The sequence below is a fragment of the Hypanus sabinus genome, chromosome 14 (genome assembly GCF_030144855.1).
Source record: "Hypanus sabinus isolate sHypSab1 chromosome 14, sHypSab1.hap1, whole genome shotgun sequence".
Lineage (NCBI taxonomy): Eukaryota > Metazoa > Chordata > Chondrichthyes > Myliobatiformes > Dasyatidae > Hypanus > Hypanus sabinus.
Window position 1 is genome coordinate 81,111,228 of NC_082719.1, and position 23,006 is coordinate 81,134,233.

The 23,006-nt window shown below is 39.8% G+C and overlaps 1 protein-coding gene across 4 annotated transcripts in view; it reads right to left on the minus strand.

Annotated features, from left to right (window-relative positions):
* Positions 1 to 23,006, minus strand: part of LOC132404917 (uncharacterized) — a 299,452-nt gene that overhangs the window by 182,939 nt on the left and 93,507 nt on the right. For 2 of the 4 annotated variants that reach the window (XR_009515706.1, XR_009515708.1), the window contains exon 1: positions 15,009 to 15,232. Coding sequence is in view for 1 of the 4 variants with exons in the window: in XM_059989521.1 (XP_059845504.1) it covers positions 19,709 to 19,861 (153 nt within the window). In the remaining 3 variants the exon portion in view is untranslated. Of the gene's footprint in view, positions 1 to 10,272; positions 10,324 to 15,008; positions 15,233 to 19,708; positions 19,862 to 23,006 lie in introns of those variants that run through there. The other 2 variants (XR_009515707.1, XM_059989521.1) reach the window with 2 other exon arrangements.

The window sequence follows — 23,006 nt, forward strand, 5'->3', positions numbered from 1 at the left end:
CAGTCAACCTTGTCTAGTTCCCCTCTCATGCCATTGTAATTTCTTTTATTCCACTGAATTACTGACAACATTGGAATTTAGATTCTCCTTCTCACATTTCAAAGTGAACTCGATCATATTGTGATCACTGTTCCCTAAGGGTTCCTTAACCTTAAGTTCTCTTATCACCTCTGGATCATAGCACAACACCCAATCCACCACATCCGATCCCCTTGTGGGCTCAACAACAAGCCATTCTAAAAAGCCATCCCATAGACATTCTACAAATCTCTCTCTCGGTCCAGTACTGGCCTGGTTTTCCCATTTCACTTTCATGTTAAAATCCCCAGCGATTGCCCTTCTGAGATGTCTTTTCTATCTCCTGCTGTAATTTGTAATCCACATCCTGGCTGCTGTTTGGAGGCATGTGTACAACTGCCATTAGGGTCCTTTTACCCTTGCCATTTCTCAACTCAACCCATAGAAAATCTACACCTTCCAATCCCATGTCATCGCTTTCTAATGATTTAATATTATTTCTTATACACAGGACCACACTACCTCCCTCTGCCGACCAACTTATCTTTCCAATACACCATATACCCTTGGGCAATCATCTCTCAAGGGCAGCCATCCTTTAGCCAAGTTTCAGAGATGGCCACAATGTCATACTTGGCAATCTGTAGCTGAATTTCAAGATTTACCATTTCTTATGCTGCATACATTCAAATATAACATTTTCAGTCCAGTATTTGTTGCTTTCTGTTTTAACTGCACCACGCCTCTATTGCCCTGTAACTCATCCCACTGGCTGTGATTAATCCTCATCTCCTGCGTGTCCTTTCTATCATCTCTGATGCACGATATTTTGATTTATTTCTGTTTCCCCTTCATCAGCCCTATCACTCCGGTTCCCAACACCTTACCAAATTAGTTTAAACCCTCTCTAACAACTCTATTAAACAGGATATTGGACCTCTTTGGGTTCAGGTGTAACCCGGCCTTTTTGTACAAGTCGTACCTCCCCCAGAAGAGACCCAAATGATCCAGGAACCCAAAGCCCTGCCCCCTGCACCACTCTCTCTGCCATGCATTAATATGGCTGATTATGCTATTCTTGCACTCGCTAGCATGTGGCACAGGCAGCAATCCTGAGATTACTACCCTAGAGGTCCTACCCAACTCCCTGAATTCACCCTTCAGGACCTCCTCTCTTTTTCTACCTATGTTGTTGGTACCAACGTGTACCAAGACTTCTGCCTGTTCACCCTCTCCCTTCAGAATACTCTGCACCTGATCTGAGACATCCCTTGTGGGTATCTCTATCAGGCTGACAGAACCTCCTGTCTGTTCCCCTCACTATGGAATCCCCTATGACTACCACATTCTTCACCCTTCTGCACCATGGAACCAGGCTCAGTGCCAGAGACCCGATCACTATGGGTCTCTGTTAGATCATCCCTCTCAACAACGTCAAAAACAAGATAACGATTACTGAGGGGTGTACTCTATTATCTGACCTCTTCCCATTCCTTCTCTGACAGTCACTCATTTGTCTATTTTGTGCAAACTCGGAGTGACTAACTCCCTGTAGCTCCTATCTATCTCCTGCTCACTTTCCCTAATAAGCTGTAGGTCATCGAGCTGCAGTTCCAGCTCCCTAACACAGTCTCTCAGGAGCCGCATCTTGGTGTACCTGGCTCAGATGTGGCCTTCTGGGATACTGGAAGATTCACACGATCCCCACATCTGACACCCAGAACAAAGTACAAACCCGACAGACATGCTTTCTATTCCTCCAAAAAAAAGTGCAGGGGAAAAAGAAAAAAAAATGCTGTCCACTTACCTCGCCAAAGCCCCCCCCCCCACTCCACCGCAGACCACTCTTGCCCATCCAACCCTTTTACAATATGGAAGTTAAAATCACCTACTATCGCAACTTTCAGTTTCTTGCAACAGTCTGCGATCTCTCTACAAATGTGCTCCACTAAATTACATAGACTGTTGCGTGGTTTCTAATACAATCCATTAACGTGATCATACCTTTCTTATTCCTCCGTTCTACCCATAAAGCCTCACGAGATGAGCTCTCCAGTCTGTCTTGACTGAGCACTGACATGACATTTTCCCAGATTAGTAATACAGTATCTCCCTCTTTAATCTCTCCCACTCTATTACTTCTAAAACAACAGAACCCTGAAACATTGAACTTTCAGTCCTGCCCCTAATGCAGCCAGTCTCACTAAGCTCACGATGCCCTAAGCTCACCCTCCTTCCCTACAAGATTCTTCACCTTTCGCCTTGACTCACATTAAATTTAGAAAAAATCAAGACATCAGCTCTTTCACTTTAGTACAATTATAACATAGCCCTGGTTTGCTAAACCTGAACTTATTTTTTAAGAATCAACTGAAGTTTACTCCTCTTAAATTTTAAGATTTCAATATGTTTGTTCAAAGTTTCAAATACTTCTACTTGCAGTACCACTGACTCCCTGTCTGACAACACTATTCACTGGAATATGAGAGCTCAGTTATTGATCATGATCTCTGATTCCTTACTCAGCCCTGTTGTGCAGCAGACCTTCGTTGACCTTCAGTTTTGAGTTTACCTTCCACCGTTCGAACCTAGCTATCTGGCAGACTTGGATTTAAATTAAAATTATGTACACTGAACTCCAGGCCAAGACAATGGAAGGGCTGATTCAATTTTTAAATGCCTTGAAGGGTATTTGGACTAGACCAGAAGTGCACTCACTGCCTCGTCAATTTTCGGTCCTTTGAAAATATCCTGGGTGCATGCTTGAACTGGTTAGGTCCTTCGTATGTGTGGAACTGTAGAGGACCTGGCACTTATTTAACATTTTTTTTCTAAATTTCATTCCAAATCATTACATCACGTATCATTTATGCTGCAGTAGTTTGGCTAAATGTTTAACAGCCAAACAATTGTCCTTAAAGAGAAGTCAGGAGGCAGCAAATAAGAGGGTAAGTTAAAATCCTAGCTACTAAACTTATACCAGAGTTGGTGGCCTCTTCTGCCTCTGTAAGGGCTCCTCTTATTCCAGATTAGAACTGTATCATAATTTTCTTTCTTGTGGTTGGTAGTAACAGTGCGATCACTCAAGTCAACTATAACCAAAGGATTATTTCCCTAATGGAAAATGTGCATGACTTTATTTAACATAGGGAGGCTGATGCATGGTCAGCCACCAGACATTCCTTGGCAGATTGGGATCAGGGTCCAGTGGCATTGAATGCAGGACAAATGGGAATGTTTCACTGCTGCAGCCTTCCTCCACTTCACCACTGTTGGGATTTGTCATCATCTTCCCTCAGCTCAATCACTAAGGTCTAGGTTGGATCATTCTTCACCTGGAACTTCCGCCCTGACCTTACCGCTACGGGTGGCCCTACCTGCAGACAGCATCAATCTCAGGATATTAGGAACTCACAAGCCTCTCCACCATGACAAAGTAATGATCCTCGGAGAAGACCCTCTTGGCCAGTACCTTAGCTTGCTTCTACTCTAGTTCTATGGCTTTTGAGGCAGATCCACAGACTCTGTCACAAGTGGACCAGGAGATGTATGAAAGGCAGAAACACAAGAAATTCTACAGATGCCGGAAATCCAAAGCAACCCACACAAATGCTGGAGGAACTCAGCAGGTCAGACAGCATCTAAGGAAGAGTGGATACAGTTGACATTTTGAGCCTTCTCTGTATGAAAGAACAAAGCTTTGGTACGAAGAGCGAGCTAGTTATAGAGGGAGTGCACAAGTGGAATTAGATGATTATGTACGGTATCCTTTCAGGCATCAGCTACATGAAACCCATCCCTCAGAACCTGATGGGGAAGCATGCATTAGCCTGATTATTAATGAACGTTGTGATGAAACTGAGGTCCCGATCCCCCAGCATTCCTTCAAATGGTCACTGTAGGCAAAGATGTATTTCATCATCCTAGCCTACCCCTGTTCTGTACCTTGAAACTGCTCTTACACTGTTCACTTTACATTGCCGCTACTTCCTCAGGAGAGTAAAGACATTTGCTTGTCCTGCCAATCCTTACCAACTTCTATTGATGCATCATATCTGGATGCACAATGGCTTGATATGGCAACTTCTCTGAATGTGATCGCAAGGAACTCAGTGCTTTGGACACAACTCAGCACATCATGGAAATCAGCCTCATCTCTGTGGATTCTGTCCATGCTCCTCACTGCCTTTGTAAAGTAATCAGCATAATTAAAGACCCCACCCACCCTGGAAATTCTCCTTTCTCCCTTCATCCACCCCCTTTTCCAGAAGATACCAAAGCCTGAAAGCACATACCACCAGGCTCAGGGACTGCCTCTATCCTACTATTAAACTCTTGAGCAGATCTTTTGGACAATAAGAGAGACTGTGGACCTCACAATCTACCTTGTTATGTTCTTACACTTTATTGGTTACCTGCTCTGCACTTTCTCTGTAGCTTTATTCTACATTGTTATTGTTTTGCCTTATTCTACCTGAATGCAGTGTGTAATGATTTGGTCTGTATGAACTGCATCAAGGCAAGCTTTTTAACTGTCCATGTTACAATAATAAACCTATACCAACTCCAATGATGTGGGCTTCAACATTTCCACTTCGTACTTAGGGCACCTCAGCTACTATCCAGGTAGTGTGAGCTGATCATACTGGCCCTCGAGCAAGCAGCAGCCAGGGATGCAAACCGCACTGACCTCACCCTGATGCCATAACATCCATAGGTGTGATTTGCTGCTGTGGTCCTACCGCTGTCCTTGCTGATAACAGGCAAGACGCTCTACATTGGGTTAAAGCAGCAAACAATCTGGTGGAACTGAATGGGCCGAGTAGCACTGGAGAGGTGGAAAGGAATTGTCTACAATTTGGATGAAAAGCCTGCATTGGGTCTGAGAGTGGGGAGGTGAGACGGTTGGTATAAAAAAGAGGGGAGAGTGGTGAGGAAATAATCTAAGGCAACTGGTGGATGGAGAAGGGCAGACTGATTACACCAGACAGGGAGAGGAGCAGGGGTAAAATTGGAAGAATGCCAGTTGAATGCAGATGGAGGCAGACAAAGGTTATGGAGGAGACAGATGGAGCAAGGTGGGGAACTGTGAAGATTGGAGACAGCTGCTGGAGGAAGATGAGCTCAGACTCCTGCTCACTTCCGCACAGCTTCTGTGGGATTGTCACAATTCAATGGCAAAGAGAAAGATGCAGGTGTTCTGCAGCTGAAAGTCAGGAGGCACTCAGATTTGAGGAGGGAGGGGGAGGTGGTAATGAAAGAAAATGACAATACAAATCACTCCAAGGTGTGATTCTACCTGGAATTACAACAATGCAGGAAGACATTTTGTCAAGGTAGGTGGCCTGAGTCTTCTAATTATGGTTCACAAAATGCAGACTTTCTGCAGGCATAACCCATATCAACAGCGCGCACACACACACACACACACACTTCTCTTTGTATATGGGTGCCTAACATGGCAAGGTAATGAACAGTCATATAATGTGCCTTTTCTTCTCCACAAAATCTCTTGAGGATTTAATTCCACACCCATTACTACAGATGATCTTGCTAATGTCTTAAGTAAGTTTTTCAGACTGAATTACATCATTCTCTGCTAAATTTCTTACTGTCTAGAGAGAGCCTGGTTGAGCGTCTTTTGCTGCTGTAGTCCAAAGGTTCACATGTTGTGCATACAGAGGTGCTCTTCTGTATACCTCTGTTGTAAGGCATGGTTATTTGAATTACTATTACCTTCATGTCAGCTTGAACCAGTCCGGCCATTCTCCTCTGACCTCTCTCATTAACAAGGCATTTTCATTTATAGAAATGCTGCCCACTCAATTTTATTTTGTTTTTGTTTTTTTGCACGATTCTCTGGTGACTCTAGAGAACATTGTGCATGAAAATCCCAGATCAGCATTTTCTGAGATAATCAAACCATCGTCTTTGTACCCACAATCACTCCATTATCAAAGTCACTTAAATCACATTTCTTCCCCATTCTGATCTTTGGCCTGAGCAACAATTGAGCCTTTGACCATATCTACATGCTTTTATGCATTGAGAAGCTATCACATATTTGGCTATTTTGATATTTGCATTAATGAGCAGAAGTACAGGTGTATCTGATATAGTGGCCACAGTGTGTATAGTTTCTAAAGAAGAACCACATTTCCACAATTTGTATATTAAAAATAGCATTATGATTGCATTAAATGAAGTTTAAAATCATATCCACAACGCAACTGAAATTCTAAGTCCCAATCTTTATGCATGATGTCAAGAGCAAGAGTTGCTATCATAACCTTCAAAGCATGAAAACCTAGAAACAATGTCCATGATATACGTTTGTACTTCAGAAGCTGACAGCTGTGTACTAAATGAGAGAATTTTAGTAAGAAATGTATTATATACAACTGGATCCCTGTGATGTCTTCTATGTTATCTATGTTGTAGTACTAAAGTGGTTCATTACAATTATACCAGTGCTGGAATAGATATTCCACTCGCACTTTTAACATTTTCATGTTGGTGATAGCTGTCTGCCACCTGCTGTTGCTTATAGACAAAAAAGGAAAAACTGAAAGAAGGCAGTGGTTTATATTATTTTTAATTGGTATGAATTTCAAGATATTTTTGTCAAGAAAATTGCATGTGAAAAATAGGCTCATAAGCTATGCAAAGAAATGCAACTTGAATTCCAGACATTTAGGATAAGGCCAGAGTAAACACTCTCATTAGGCTATGAAATAAGTTACTGAAGTGACCAGAGAGATGTCATAAACATTTAAGAATGAATGGTGTGAAAGTGGGGTAAAAGAATTGTAATCTCTCACAACTTTTGAATTTTTTTTTATTTTTACTTTTCTGCTGAAGATTTAACATAATTATCCATCTTCTGCTTGTACATCTAGTCCCAATTCCTTTATTATTTTAGCACATTTTTAATTTCAGATTTCCAACATCTGCCATTTTCTTCCACTTCCATTTACGATCCTCTTTCAGTTGGTTCCATCACCCCTTTGGATCTTGCACTTCTTGCCACCCATCAATGTCAAGGGTGAACCTGCAGTTAATTATGATCTGTCCTCTGATGCTGACTATACCGATATGATCTTCCAGGGCATCTGTCATTAGTTGTTCTAGGAAAATGTAGAACAGCGTGGGTGAAAGGAGTCCGCCATGCCAGACTCCAACTGATGTGCGGAACCGCCCTCCAGCTGTGCCTTGCACAAGCCGCACTGCTAGTTTGGTGCAGAGCTGCTTCATGGTTTCGACCAGCTTCTGGCCCATGTTGTATCTCTTCATTGTGTCCCAGAGTGCATCATGCTATACCCTGTAGAATACCTTCTTGAAGTCTAGGAACATGTGGAAGATGTGCTGTTAATGTTGGTGTATTTCTCGCACAGGACTCGGAGGCTGAATATCTGTTTTGTTGTATTTCTTCCACTTCTGAATCAAGCCTGCTCTTCGGCGAAAAATGGATTATTTAATCAATGGATTCTTCTTGAGTTAGAAATTCTATGTGATCCTATACTTAATATTGACTGTACTGGGAATTACATTTTTGTAATATGATCATTTCTATTTAAAACTTCTTGCATAATACATGGATTAAGATTTCCACTATCTTTAAAGGAAAAACAGTATGCATCCCATATGGAACATTAGTTCCAGTTAACAATCTACAGTAAATTTATGCAGTGGTGACTTCTGATCAGCTGGAAGGCAGGCAAAATTATTTTGCAGATGGAAGTTAATCACAAACAATACAAAGTGTTGCATTTGGGAATTCAAATAGCGGTAGGGTGTAGTGGGGTGCTAAAGAATGGTGATAAACAGAGGGACCTTAGGATGCAAGTCCATTGTTCCTTGAAAGTTGTACACAGGTATATAGAGTGGTGGAGAAAACAGTTTATCATGCTTGCCTGCATAGGTCAAAGCTTAGTGTATAAATGTTGTGATGTTCTGTTACAACTTTACAGAATACAGGTTGGACCATACTTGGAATATTGTGTGCAGATCTGATCAATGCACTATAGGAATAATGTGGTTGCGCTGGAGAGAACAAAGAGTAGATACGGCATGATGTTGCCTGATTTAGAGGATTATAGTCATGGGAAGAGATTGGACAGACCAGGTGTATTTTCCCTGGACTGAAGGAAGCTGAGGGGTAACCAGTTGAGTTATATAAAGTCACAAAGGGCATAGGTAGGGTAAATAATCAGCAGCTCACATAAAATGCTGGAGGGACTCAGCAGGTCAGGCAGCAACTATGGAGGGGAATAAACAGTCAGCATATCAGGCTAACCCTTCATTGGGATTTATTTGGTAGATTGTCAGAATTTTTATCCCATGATAAGGTGCCAAATGTTTCAGGCAAGAGGAGACTCTTGTGGAGATCTGAGGAGAAAAGATTATTAAAATATCAGATATCTAGAACTTCCTGTTAGAGGAGGCTCTGGAATTAGATGCTCACTATATTTAACAGAGAGTTAGACAGGAAAAGAGACAGCAATGCCCTGAAGGCTACAATTCCTAATACGGGTGAGTGGGAATAGAGTGAATGAGCAAAAACATGGGCATGGACATGGACATACAGACAGAAGGGCTTGTTTCAGTGATGTATGACCTATCACTGAATGAATCTTCAGATAGTTTACATTGATTCTGTACTTGTAATCCCAAAAAAACCTGCATTCCTTTAAACAGAAGTTGATCCAATCAAGTATTATGTTAACATGTACAGATTACACAGCTGTGAATAAACAAGAAAGAATTCATATGATTTAGCTCATGTGCTGGCAATAACTGCGGAATTAAGTACTTGCATTTGTGTAATCACTCATGACATCAGGATGCCCCAGAATGCTATAGAGTCAGTGAAATGTAATCAGTGTTGGAATGGAAAATAATGCAGCAGCCAATTTGTGCAAAGATGGCAGATGTTGCAAAGGGTTAATAAAATGAAATCGCGTGATGACAGACTGACATGAGGAAACGTTTCTTCTCACATTTCACTGCATGTTTTGATGTACATGTTGTAGCGGTGTGCTACACACAGCGCTGGAATAACGACATGCAGATAGTGAGTTGCAGTTGAGTAAAAGATTTATTCAAACTTCGCGGCCTCACTTTTTACCTTCCCGTTTCCGCCCTCCCCGGGTAGGAATGCTGTAGGGGGCGCATATTCACAGTCCCTTACCGCACACGGGCTTTTCCCCTTGCTGGTGAAGAAGGCCTGGCACCTTTTTTGGGGCTGGCCTCTCTGCCGGCGCATGCCATTTTGTGAGCCGGTTCGAGTGCGCTGGAAAGTGGGTCATCACAATGTGATAAATAAATCTGAACCTGAATTTCAGAGGAAGAGTACTTGTGTACCTTTCTAAAAACAATAGCTTTTTCATGGTCTTTTTACTCAAATGAAAAATAATATTCCTTTTGGTCTCTTTTTGCATAAAACATAGAACAGTACAACATGAAGCAATCCATTTGGCTCATGATATTGTACTCACTTTCTATCTTACTAACCTAGCTCTTCCCTCCCACTTAGCCCTCCATTTTCTTTCATCTAAAAGAATGAAAGAATTCTTTCGTACATGTTCATTCCTTGTCACTCCCATTATGATCATTGTCATTGTTTCTCTACATTACTTAAATGTAAGTTCAAGGACTATCACTTCATTTTCCAGCTGGACATATTTCCATCTTTGCAACTCAACATCGCATTTAACAAATTCAGCTATCAATCCACTTCTAATATTAACAAATTATTCTGTTTTTTGGGAAATTCAGCTTTTATTTATTATCCACTATTTACTCCACACTTTTGATATTCATTACTATCTGTACCATTTTCTTTTCACCAGACTTACACCCACTTTATTCATTCACTCTCTTCTGATATCCACCCACCACACGTTGTCTTCACCCTTCCCAGTTGCTCCGCAACTTAAAAGTTCAAGTTCAAGTTTTATTGACATTTATACAGCTAAATGAAACAGCATTCCTCCAGAACCAAAGTGCAAAACACAGTACATAACACATAGATTTATAATAGCACATACAGCCACAAAGTAATAATATTAGCACATGCCTGAGAAGCATGCCCTGAAGATTGATGGTGCATGAAATGTTGCCCTGGAACCATCCTAGATAAGCACAAGAGAGACTTAAATATCCATTACTCTATATCTATTGTTTTAAATTCTAATGCAAGGTGATTGAGTTGAGACATTAACTCTGCTTCTCCCTCCACACCTACTGACTGACCTTAAAATCCTTAGTATTTTCCATTTTGTGAAGGAAGGGAACAAATCTCATCCTGCCTGTTCTTCTGCAGTTCAATTAATCATAAAAGTGGTTGTGAACGACTGATACTTACTTCACTTCATCAGCTTTTAATCAATTGAAGGATTCATTTGCTAATGAATTTGGACTTTGAACTTACGTTCAGGTTTGCAGAGGCTAACATCCTTCCGTAATTTCCCATTTTTGAAAATAACAAACTCTTGGCACGCAAAAGTTTCAAACATTAGAGACACTGCTGAGTTTGGTAAAAAAGATAAAGACAAAATGAATATTATCAACATAGATTTGAATTTACTGGGATATAAGCAGGATCCTGCATAAGAATTGAAAGAAGGAAAGGAGCATTAATATAAGCACAAACCTGATAAACATTTGTAACTTTCATTAGAACATAGAACATAGAATATTCAACAGGAGAGCACAGGAACAGGCCCTTCAGCTCACTATGTTATGCCAGACCAATTAAATTAGTAATCAAGTGGACAACTAAACTAACCCCTTCTGCCTACACAATGTCTACATCCTTCCATTTCCCTCATATTCATGTGCCTATCTAAACGTCCCTTAAAAATCCCTGATATATCTGCGTCTACCAACTCCCCACCCCCCAACCCCCAGGCAGTGCATTGCAGGCATCCATCTCTCTCTGTCTGTAAAAAACTTGCCACGCACATCTCCTTTGAATTACCACCTCTCACTTATACTGCATGCCTTCTGATATTGGTCATTTTAACCCTGGGAAGTAGTTGCAATTTATAATGAATTCTATTTTAATGTTATTTAAGTGCATGAAAATAAAATACTTCACTGAACTTATTTTAACAACAGAAGAAATTCACAAGAATACCTATAATAATATGTTCAACATTTTTTTCATTTATTGGCTCCTAGTGTATTTATATTCTTCCTCTTCCTGCAACTGCTTTCTTTAAATCCGTTCCACATAATTCACGAGGAAGCCTAAATTACATGGTTGAAATGCTGAATATTTCACCAAATTTCAATTCCCTCTGGGATAATAGTGAATGATAGTCCACTCGTTAAAAGCATGTATCAGCTTTGCATCCATGCTATTAAAACCAGAGATCCTTGTGGCAATTGCTAATGTCCTGCAGCTTTTTCCATAATGGAAGCTATAATCACAGATAAGCAGTATTCAAATCTGATCCCAGAAGCTGTTATTATTTGAAATCTGGTTGCATTTTGTGTCAGGTCAAGCTGAACCAATAGGGTGAAGCTCATCTCCATAGTTACATGATCTGATTTCATTTGATCTGCTCCATTAATTTTTCCACAGTTATTTAGTTTCAGAATAACTAACTTGAATATATTATCAAAGCATGTATTTTCTTATGATATGTAATGTAGCTTTTCTCATAAAACACTAGATGACACAAAATTATTATCAATAAAACATTTTAGTCCATTCAAAATCAGAATCAGGTTTAATATTACTGACATATGTCATGAAATTTGTTATTTTGCAGCATAATTACTTATTTAAAAATTCCATAATTCACATATATATATTCAGTGAATTCTGGTTAGTTGGGATACATCAGGACCAGTACATTTTGACCCAATTAAGCAGATGTCCCAATTTGCCGAAGTTTAAAGGAAAGAGTTAAAAAGTTATAAAATAGACAAGCTACTATTTAACTGAGCATCAAATTGTATACTTAGGTGAAATTCAGAACAAATTATAACACTACCAATACCACTACAGTACTATAAACTGTGCATTCATTTCTAATAGTTATTGACGGATGAATTCATCCAGTGTACAGTGGCGTGTTCTGTTAATTGACTGCAAATGAACAAAATCAGCGCACCTAGTGCAGATAATGGACTGCCTTCAAAAAATGCTTTTAACGACTTGAATTTCAAGATGTGCTGTCGAAGCTCTTCTGAAGTAGGACATCGAAATGGGCAAGAGGATCAGAAATGCAGTGGTCAGTCATGGAAACCAAGTGCAGAAGATGAGAGATACATCAAACTGACATCTCTCCTAAATCGGAAGTCTACAACTGCTATCAGTCTGAACTCACAAAAACAACTGGAATCCAGGAACACCTCTCTACAGTCTGGAGAAGTCATGTCAGAAATGGTCTTCATGGAAGAGTTGCTGCCAAAAAGCCATTCCTCCAACTTAGAAACAAAGCCAAAATACTCATTAACACACAGAAACCCAAGGGCGAGGGTGCTGAACAACAGCCACAAGTGTTCTGTACTGACAAGTCAAAATTTTAAATGTTTTACTCAAACAGGAGGCAGTCTGTCCACAGAAAAGCTGGAGGGCAGCTGCATGGGTGACTGTCCGCAGCCAATTGTGAAGCATAGCGGAGATTCTCTGCGGGTTTGGGGCTGCATTTCTGCAAATGGAGTTGGTGGTCTGGTCAGAATTAATGGAATCCTCAATGCTCAGAAGTACAAATAGATTTTCACCCATCATGCAATACCATCAAGGAGGTGTCTGATCAGTCCTAGCTTTATTTTGAAACAGTACACTAACCCCAAACACATGGCCAAGGTCATAAAGCATTATCTTCAGCAAAAAGAAGAACAGGGAGTTCTGCAACAGATGGTGTGACCTCCACAGAGACCTCATCTCAGCATTATTGAGGCTGTCTGGGATTATCTGGAAAGACAGAAGCAAATGAGGCAGCCGAAGTTTGCAGGAGAACTGTGACAAGGCCTCCAAGATGCTTGGAACAACCTACCAGTTGATCTTCTTATAAAACTGCACAACAGTGTACTTAAGAGAATTGATGTAGCTTTAAAGGCAAAGGGGTGGTCACCCCAAAAACTGATTTGATTTTTTTTTCTATTTACTAATCTTTATTGTAATTTTTTTATATTTAGAAACTTAATTTCATTATTTTAAAGCATTTTCGCTTTACCTAATTTTTTACGAGCCTAAGACTTTTGCTGAGTACTGTATATCATTAAGGAGAAATAAGTCTGTCATCGTGGAACAATATGTCCCACATTTCAGATACCTCCAGTAAATGGCATAACCTATTCATATTCCCCTATCTTCTCGCCTCAGCCTGTACTGAGGATTCCTTTAAAATCTATCTTGAAAAATATACTGTATTTTATTGTTATATATATGGAAAATAATGATCGCAGCTAATTCAAAGGAATAATATTGGGCATATGTTAAGTGTTTAAGGAGTAAATGAATCCATGAGGGTCATGACCCGACCTTACACTCCCAACAAGTTGCTTGGCTCAACTCCATTTCAAGTGGGAGCGTCGAAGTGTCAATCCAGCTTGTTGTCACAAAGTTGAATTTATAATTAACTTAGAGTAAAATTCCATTTTCCCTTCTGCTTTATTACCAGTGCTGATTTGAGAAATAGACCGTGTTTCACTTAAAATATTTCAGTTGTTAAAAGCTGAGGGAGTTACGGGTGGTACAGCCCAAAAGTCGTCCTGTCAGAGGACAAGACCTCCTACCAAGAGCAAAATTGTAAAATTGCTATTTTAGATTTTACTAAAGCAGCCATTTGAAGTTTTCCACTCTACTTTCTGCTTTAAGGCACATACAAAATCCCACAAAAGAAGGAATCTGTGAAGATTCTATTTTATACTATTTATCACAGGTGTGAAAATGACATGGCACCCACTTCTAATTAGATTGAAAATGTCAAACTTCTAGTTTTCTGGTTGGAGGTCAACAGGTTGAGTTCACAGTTTACTGTAAAATTGTACTATAATGTCAGCCCTAATCTCTCTGATGATTTTCTTCTGCTTCATTGCAATACCAAAGATATTTCCATTATGTGAACCTGCTGTTGAAGATTCTTTGAACAAGATTTTGATCTTCCTGTGTCAAGATAATTAAGGGTAATAATTAGAAAGCCTTTTTGTAATTATTTTTCCACTTCAATCAGTGAAGACACAGGTTTTGTGCACAAAAAATAACTACTGATGTATTGAACAACAGCTCTGTATTAAAAATATTTTGTACCATCCGAAGTAAGAACTGCTCAGAAGAAAAAGTCAAAAAAAAAGGCAGGGCGTCTTAATGTGAGTTTTCTGCTTCATCAACTTGCAAACATCTGCCAGAATAAAGTATATATTTAAGTAATGTGGGGCAGGCAAAACAGCAGTGTATTTCCTTGGATATAACTTAACTTACCCATGCAAATGAGAAGCAGCAATCACAAAAGCAAGCATATGATATCTGTAAGAATCAGCATCAGCTAAGCTAGGAACCAACTTCAGAATTCAAAGTTCAAAGTAAATTTATTATCCAGTACATATACATCACCAAATATACCCTGAAATGAACTTTCTTGCAAGCACTCACAGTAAATACAAAGAAACACAAAAGAATCAATGAAAAACCACACACAACAAAGACAGATAAACAACCAAAGTATAAAAGAAAAACAACAAACTGTGCAAATACAAAAAAAAAGAATAATAATAATCATAAACAAACAATAAATCCCAAGAACATGAGTGCAGGGTATTTAAAAATGAATCCATAGGTTGTGGAATCAGATGTATACTTCTCCGTTCAGGGGCATTGGTGCTCCCATGCCAGGCCATGATGCAACTAGTCAGTTCACACTCCATTGCTCTTCTGTAGAAGTTTGTCAAAGTTTTAGATGACATGCCAAACCTGTGCAAACTTCTAAGAAAGTAGAGGCACTACGGTGCTTTTTTCTTGTAATGACACTTACGTGCTGGACCCGGGACAGATCCTCTGAAATTATAACGCCAAGGAATTTACAGTTGTCGACTCCCTCCACCTCTGATCCCCTAATAAGTACTGGCTCATGGTCCTCCACTTTCTTCCTCCCGTAGTCAATATTCAGCTCTTTGGTTTTGTTGACACTGAGTGGGTGGTTGTTATTGTGGAATCATTCAACCAGATTTTGAATCTGTCTCCAATATGCTGATTCATCACCACCTTTGATTCAACCAACAACAGTGGTGTTGTTAGCAAACTTAAATATGTCATTGGAAGTGTATTTAACCTCACAGTCATAAGTGTAAAGTGAACAGAACAGGGGCCTAAGCAAGCACACAGCCTTGTCACACACCTGTGCTGATGGTGATTGTGGAGGAGATGTTGTTGCCAATCCAAACTGACAGGTGAAGAGACTGAAGATCCAGCTGCACAAGGAGGTAATGAGGCCTACCACTTGGAACCTATTGAATTGATTTGGGGATGATAGTGCTGGAAAGAGCACTATGTCAATGAATAGCATCCTGAAGTTAGTTGAAGAAACCTAACCCGTTTACTCAGTGCTTACCTGTTCCAATATCAATTAGATCTGTGACGTATTTCAGCTGTGTTTACGAGTTCTATTCACCTGAATATATTTGTATGCCAAAAATCTAAGGATATGAATTTACAGTGGTAAATCAATTTCTCTAACTTCAATTAATTTCTCACCCTCCCCCCTCTCAATTTTTCCATTGAACAAAACATTAAATTACACATGATGATCATTGTGATGTACTGTGCATCTTGTTTTATTTTGATTTATTAGTAAAGATTAAAACTTCAGCCTTTTGTTTCTATTTCTGCTGTTAAATAATGATGCTAATGATACGAGTACCTAGGGAAATACAAATATTATAATAGATTCTGCTTTATAAATCACAATGGCACAGGAACAGCCTCTTTAGCACACAATGTCTTTACCGGACACAATGCCAAATTAAACTAAATCCCTTCTGATTGTATGTAATCCATATCCCTCCAATCTTTGCATTTTCATAGCATCTAGCTAAAGGGCTCTTAAATGAGATGATCATATCTGCTTCCATTGGCACGCCTGGCAGCCACTTCCAAACACCAATCACTCCGAGTGTAAAAAAACTTGCCTCACACATCTCTTTTAAATGTTCCCCCTCCCGCCTTAAATGCACTGTCCTGTAGTGTTTGACAGTTCCACTTTTGGAAAGATTCTGACTGCCTATTCTAAAAATTTATGATGCTTAATCATATATTCTGACAGGTAATTAGGCAAAAATCTCAAAACAGTGAGAAAGTACTCTTACATAGGACATGCATAAAAGCAAATGTAACTGTGTCCAATTTTTCGGCACTAGTGTCAATATAAAATATATTCACTATTACCTCACCACTTTACATCATCAGTATCCATATTTATCTCCGGGCTTATCAGTTTACTGTCCACGGTTGGCAATACTGGATCCATTTAATATTACAGATTGAGTAGATTAAAATTGGATTGAGACCACCTAAAGTACACTTTAACATGAGAAAATCTGCTGATGCTGGAAATCCAAGCAACGCACACAAAATGCTGGAGGAACTCAGCAAGCCAGGCAGCATCAGTGGAATAGAGTAAACAGTTGCTGTTTCGGGCAAAGATCTTTCATCAGGACATTGCATGCCAGATAACAAACTTGAAGAAGGGCATCAGATCTTATTAATCTAAAGTGGAGTTCAAACTGGGTCAGAGAGTTCAAAGTGAAAACAAAAATTTAAAAGATTATTAATAAAAGCAGCAGGCGATGGAAATAATTATCAAAGAGGCAGTACTGTGGGAAGGGTAATGACTCAAAACATTAATTTTCTTTGTCTCTTTGCAAATGCTTCCACATTCACTGAGTATTTCTAGAACTTTGTGTATTATTTCAGATACCCAATATTTTTAGTTTCTGTTTTATTTGAAAGTTAATTCTGTGTTTGGCTACACTACAATTCTCTTGAGCAAAACACTCTGCAATATTTCAGGAAACTGAGATTCTCCAAATAGCAAAGACAAAACACCTCCTGGGACTTATCTCTATGTTTGCCAATATGAGCTTAGAAGCAAATGGTGTTCATGTTTTATCCACATTTCCTGTTGTTCAAAAGTAAAGCCTTAATTTGATAAATTCAGTGAACACAGTTGGGGATTTACCAGCAGGTGGTACGCCAGTCCTGCATTGTTTCTTTATCACTTAATAGTTTTTTATCTTGAATTGACCGATCATCTTTATTGATTGCTCAATCTTACAAAATATACTAGTTCAGGGGATTTAGTGGTATTATTGAATTTGGAATATTTGTCACAAGATGTAGCTTTTGACTCTCACCCAAGAAGTTGTTTAAAGAATTTAAGAACCAGGATACTATATAAATATGGATAGTGGATTTGCTGACTAATGGAAAACAGGGAGTAGTTCAGGTTCAAACTTAATTGTCATTCAACCCATACACATGTATACAGCTAAATGAAACAATGTAACTCCATGGCCAAGGTGTAAAACACAGTACATACAGCACACAGGATATATAGTTACAATAGCACGTACTGTCACAAAAATAATATTAGCCAAGTCTTTGAGTGGCGTACCCTGAAGCTTGATTGTGTATCGTCCTAGAGCGATGTTTCTGCAAGAACAAGTATGCAGCATTTCCTCACTTTGCCCTGGTTCAGCAGACAAATCAGTTTGACTCACGTTGGGTGAACCCAGCTTGTTCCACGCAGTGAGCACTGGAGAACAGCACTGACGGGAGACCCGGCACAGATTTCAGCACACATGTCATACCCGTTCTCCCCCACACCGTCTCCAGCTCCTCCTCCTCTCGGTGGCTGTGACAGGCAGCACTGCGGTATGAGGGCTTGGTCCATGAACAAACTGAGGCCACACATCTCCCCAGACGTAGGTCTTCCCAATGAGCCAATGAACTAGACTTTCAGTATTTTATATTACCAATGTCCAACGAGGTCTTGCAATCATAAGAAAAATATTAAGGACACACTGTTACACTGTGGGTTTTGGAGATGGCCTTGCTCTGTCACATAGACATTTCTAACATTTTGTTGGACTCAGAGAGGACAAGGTGACTAAGCATTCTGCCATCTTACCAGAAGTAGGGACGACTAGATCATTACCGAGTTGGCAAACCGTAATTAGAGGGTTGCCACACTAATTGTTGGGACCTGAATTTATAACCTATGGTTAATGTCTTAGATATAATGCATACATTATAAGTCAGTTTGTTGATTATATAAATGTACAAGAAGACAAGCTTTGTGAGAAGACACAAAAAGTCAGCAGTCTGATATGATTATTTTATGTAAATGGCCAAAAATGCAGCAGACGGAGTTTAATGTAGGAAAATGTGAGTTTATCCAGCTCCCTAGGGGCACCAGAAAACTAGAATATTGTCCGCAATGCTTCCTGACAGTTATTTATCCTGGTTCTATTCATGCCAAGACATTTCCTGGTGTGATGATCCAATATGCTCATAAAGCTTCTAATATTTTGTTTGTTTCATTGTTAAAATTTTTTCGTCCATTGAGATTACCTCGGACCAGAGGGCAAATTAGGGGCCACCCGTTTCTGAAGAGGAATTTCTCCTCCTAGAGAGCTGTAAGTCTTAGGAATGTTCTTGCCAAATGAGCTATCGAGCTGTTATTAGATATATTAAAGGTGGGGATTAGGTAGCAAGGACCATCGGTCTGGATCAGTCATGATATTCTTGAATGGCCAAGCAAAGTCATGGATGATTGATCTAATCTATTCCTGCTTTTACAGAAAAGTTAATAGCAAACTCACTTTAGAAAAAAAATCACTATGTATGTCTCTAAACTGTAACGTACACATTAAGTGCCTGTGCCAGGCCCCATGTAACAACCACAAGAATGGAATTTAATGTCAATGTTACTTCTTTGTGGTGGCAGTTCAGCTGTGGGAAGGCTGCTCCCTTTCTCTTTCGGCCTTTGATAGATTTCACCCTAGATTGGCAAGCTTCAGGCTATGCCACAAGGTCAATTGTTGGAGCACATTGGGATGCCTGGCTATAGGATATGGCTGAGCTTGTTGCCTGAGAGACAGTGTGGTAGGAAAATTGGTGCCCTAATAAGGAGTGTGTTCATCTTGAACATTAGGCAAAGGGGTATCCAAAAGGGGGGGAGAGGTGTGTGTGTGTGTGTGTGTGTGTGTGTGTGTGTGTGTGTGTGTGTGTGTGTGTGTGTGTGTGTGTGTGTGTGTGTGTGTGTGTGTGTGTGTGTGTGTGTGTGTGTTTGAACCACTCCAATGCAGATTATGAGGCCCACTATTCTTTGAAGGAAACCCAATTAGGTCCCAGCACTAAACATAAATATGTTTCTAGCACACATACAACAGGCGGAATCCACTTTCTGGGCTTCAATGAGTTGATGTAAAACATTTTATTAATGGTGAGCACTGCAGATATTGTATGTCTGAGGAGGCAGGTGCAGTTTAAGCAGGATATTTTGACTTAAATGGTTTCAACTTCATTATGTTTTTAAGGCTTCTTTCCTCTTAAGGGAATTCATCACACTGATGACTTGCACAAAAAATAGTACAAAAGACTTTGAGGAGCTAGTATGTGAATCAATATCTACTGAGTACTCTGCCTATTTTTGTAACAATGCTACTGAAGTACCTTATCAATGTAATGTCCAATGGATAACAAGAACAAGTCTCCCTCTTGTTGGAGATGGCTATTTCCCAGCACGAATGTTGCTTCCTGCATTCCAGCGCAAGCGGAAATGTTGCATTGGTCTTACCTGATGCTGCATCTGCATGCTGTGAACAGCTGCAAGTAAAAAAGAGATCTGGTCTGGATGCTCGTTAAAATTAGTCAAGTATTTGCATACACAGGCTTCTCACTAGAAAAAGCCAACATCAAATTTGATCCAACTGTTAACATCCTTCAGGAGGATTATAGGAAGTATATTGGGTGGAGTGTTCCTGTTCCTTATGGTTCATTCTTCAGGTCAAAGCTTTTAAGAAGCTTATCTCAGTGGATGCAGCCTGCAGCTGTGGTTAGGCTCGGACAGCCCAGTTATCTGTAGTAGTGCAGACTAATTTAAGCAGCCAGCGCCATCCTCAGAATTATCTCTAAAACTGATATCAAGCCCTTCATTAACACAACCTTTTATGACTGTCCCAACCATCTAAACCACAACCCCCAAAGTTTATCTTTGTGAAAACACCATATGTTAATGTTCCAACCAACTTATTAATAAATTGTTGTTTTTATGAGACCAAAAAAATTGCTGACCAATTTAGTTATTTTTGCCAATTTTAACATTTACATCCAGAAAAAAATAAATTGGCTAAAGTTAAATAAAGCTACAGGAAATAGACTGAAAGTATCACAGCAATAGTGAAGGGAACCAGCAACATGTTTGATATTCTGCCTGGCTTTACTTTCCATTGTCAAAGAAGAAAGTCAATGGGGCACCACATGAATGAAGGATTTACCTCCACCCTCTTAATCTTTACTCCAGAAGTCAAATATCAGACCAGCGACTTCAAAGTATAATGGTTAATACATAATTTATTCTGTTCATTTGAACGGAAAGTACTTTTAATCAACCATCCATCTTCCTGTTCATAAAATTTTCATGAAGTCTGCACAGTACTAAAAAAAGCACCAAACAATTTTAATTTTAGCAGCTGGACTTCATGACAAGTTGTGTTTTTTTTACCATGGTTGCAAACAATTGCAATGTTTAAAAAAAAAACATTAAGCCTCACCCTTTACGGAAGACTGCTAAAAGTTGCAATGGAAGTTGTCCTGTCTTATCCTCTGAGGTTTGTGGCATGTTGTAAAGGGCAAATGGTATTATTTAAGTTAAGGGGTAACTTATCTGCTACCATTAGGATTATCAATGAGTGGTAAAGGAAGTGTAAGGTCAAAAGTCCTATTCATTGTAGCATTTTAAAAACCTATCTAACTGCACTTTATTATCTTCACTCTTGACAGATGACTCAGAATTACTTCCTTTGTAAGTGCTCCTGTATTTTTCCCATAATTGGCATCAAGTTAATGGATCTGCAATCTCCATGACTGCTATTCTGCCTCTTGCAGTTAACGATCTTACTCAATTCATTTCATTTAGTATGGTCACTTTCAAAGAAATGGGTATAATTCAAATAAGGATCCCAATTTCTATTCTCTTGCTAATACTTGGCCCTAATATTGTAGGCAAATCTCCATCATATTCCCTTTTTGAGGTTGATTCTATTGAGTTCCCTGATGCAAAATATTATGTTTCCTTTATATTTTGAGTGTCAATAAAATGTATATAAAATTTAACTGTATGCTGCTTTTTAATCGTTGTACAAATGATCCCCATTTCTTATAAATAAACTCTTCACTTTACACAATGCCCACTAAATTTTCATGTTCATTTTTCTTTCCTTTTCCTGCATTTCTGTTTAACAGAGTAAACAGTTAATCAAATATCTCTGCCAGTTCTCAAAGTACTATTGTGTCCCTGTATCTGTACTTGGTTCCCTGTGAAAACAATGTGAGAATATAGAAGTTGAACAGTCCTAAGCAGAAACCTGATCTCACAGCACTATTTCAGCAATACAATGATTTAATGGACATTTCCTGTCGTGAATTATAATGGCAAGTCTTTCCACGTTGTTATGTTCCATTTCCTCATTTCTGTCATGGTTGATCATCAGACGACAACATTTCCCATGGAAGTGCAAGCTCTTGAAACACAGAGGGGTAAAACCTTAGCCAAACCTTAGTGATACTGTACAAGCTTGGGAATCTACAATATTTATCTTCCATTTTCAAGCCACTACCTCACCGTACCAATTTTCTTTCTACCGTTAATCCTTTGACCTCCCATACACGATCACCCCAGGTCCAACCCTTCAGATGCTGTATACTGGTCCCAAACTTCCCTCAGTGCAGTTTTCCATTCACCCAGAGCCCCAATTCTCTGAACACCTGAAGTTCCTGCTTTTTGATCTCTCAGCTTCTTTGATATCCCCAAGCTCCAATTCCCAAGTTACCAGATCCCCAGATCACCCCAGCCTTCAACAATCACCTGTATGCCCATTCATCCTTTGACTGGTTAATGGGGTTAAGAGGGAAAATATATCAGCCATGATAGAATGGTGGATCAGACTCAATGGGCCAAATGGCCTAATTCTGCTCCTATATCTTTTGGTCTCATGGAGAGACATTCTAATGGGCTCTGTCCCAAGCCTCTGATCACTATATTCCCTGGTCACCCCTGACTCTCCATGATGCTCTTTTTCTTCAGACCCCAGTTCCAATCATCTTTCTCCCTACTCACCTCTGGCTTCCCCTGGCCAATGAGAACACCCACAAGATAACGGCTAGTTCAGGTTTGGCCTCTCCTATAGTTTCCAATGGCCAAAGTCAATCTTTCCCAACCATAGGCCTCAGTCTTCCAACAGCTAAACACCCTCCCAACGCCTCCAACTGCCATCCCTCTCCATCAGTGGAAATCTGATGTTATACATCATATTTTTCTCTATGGTCAGTGCCTGCACATGAAATGACATGAAATGTGTTATTTTGTGGCAGCAGTACAGAGCAAAGACATGAAAATCATACACACAATGCTGGAGGAGCTCAGTAGGTCAGGCAGCATCTATAGAAACCAATAAACAGTCAATGTTTCGGGCAAACCTCTTCTTTGGGACCAGAAAGGAAAGGGGAATATGTCAGAATACAAAGGTGGGAGGAGGGGAAGGAGGACCAGCTAGAAGGTGATAGGTGAAGCCAGGTGATTAGGAAAGATCGAAAGAAAGGAATCTCTTAGAAGAGGAGAGAGGGCCACTGGGGGAGAGGGAAGAAGGAGGGGCACCAGTGGGGGTTGAGAAGAAGAGGTAGGAAGCTAGGGTGGGGAATAGAAGAAGAGAGAAGAGGGAGAGGGTATTTTTCTAACCAGAAGGAGAAATCA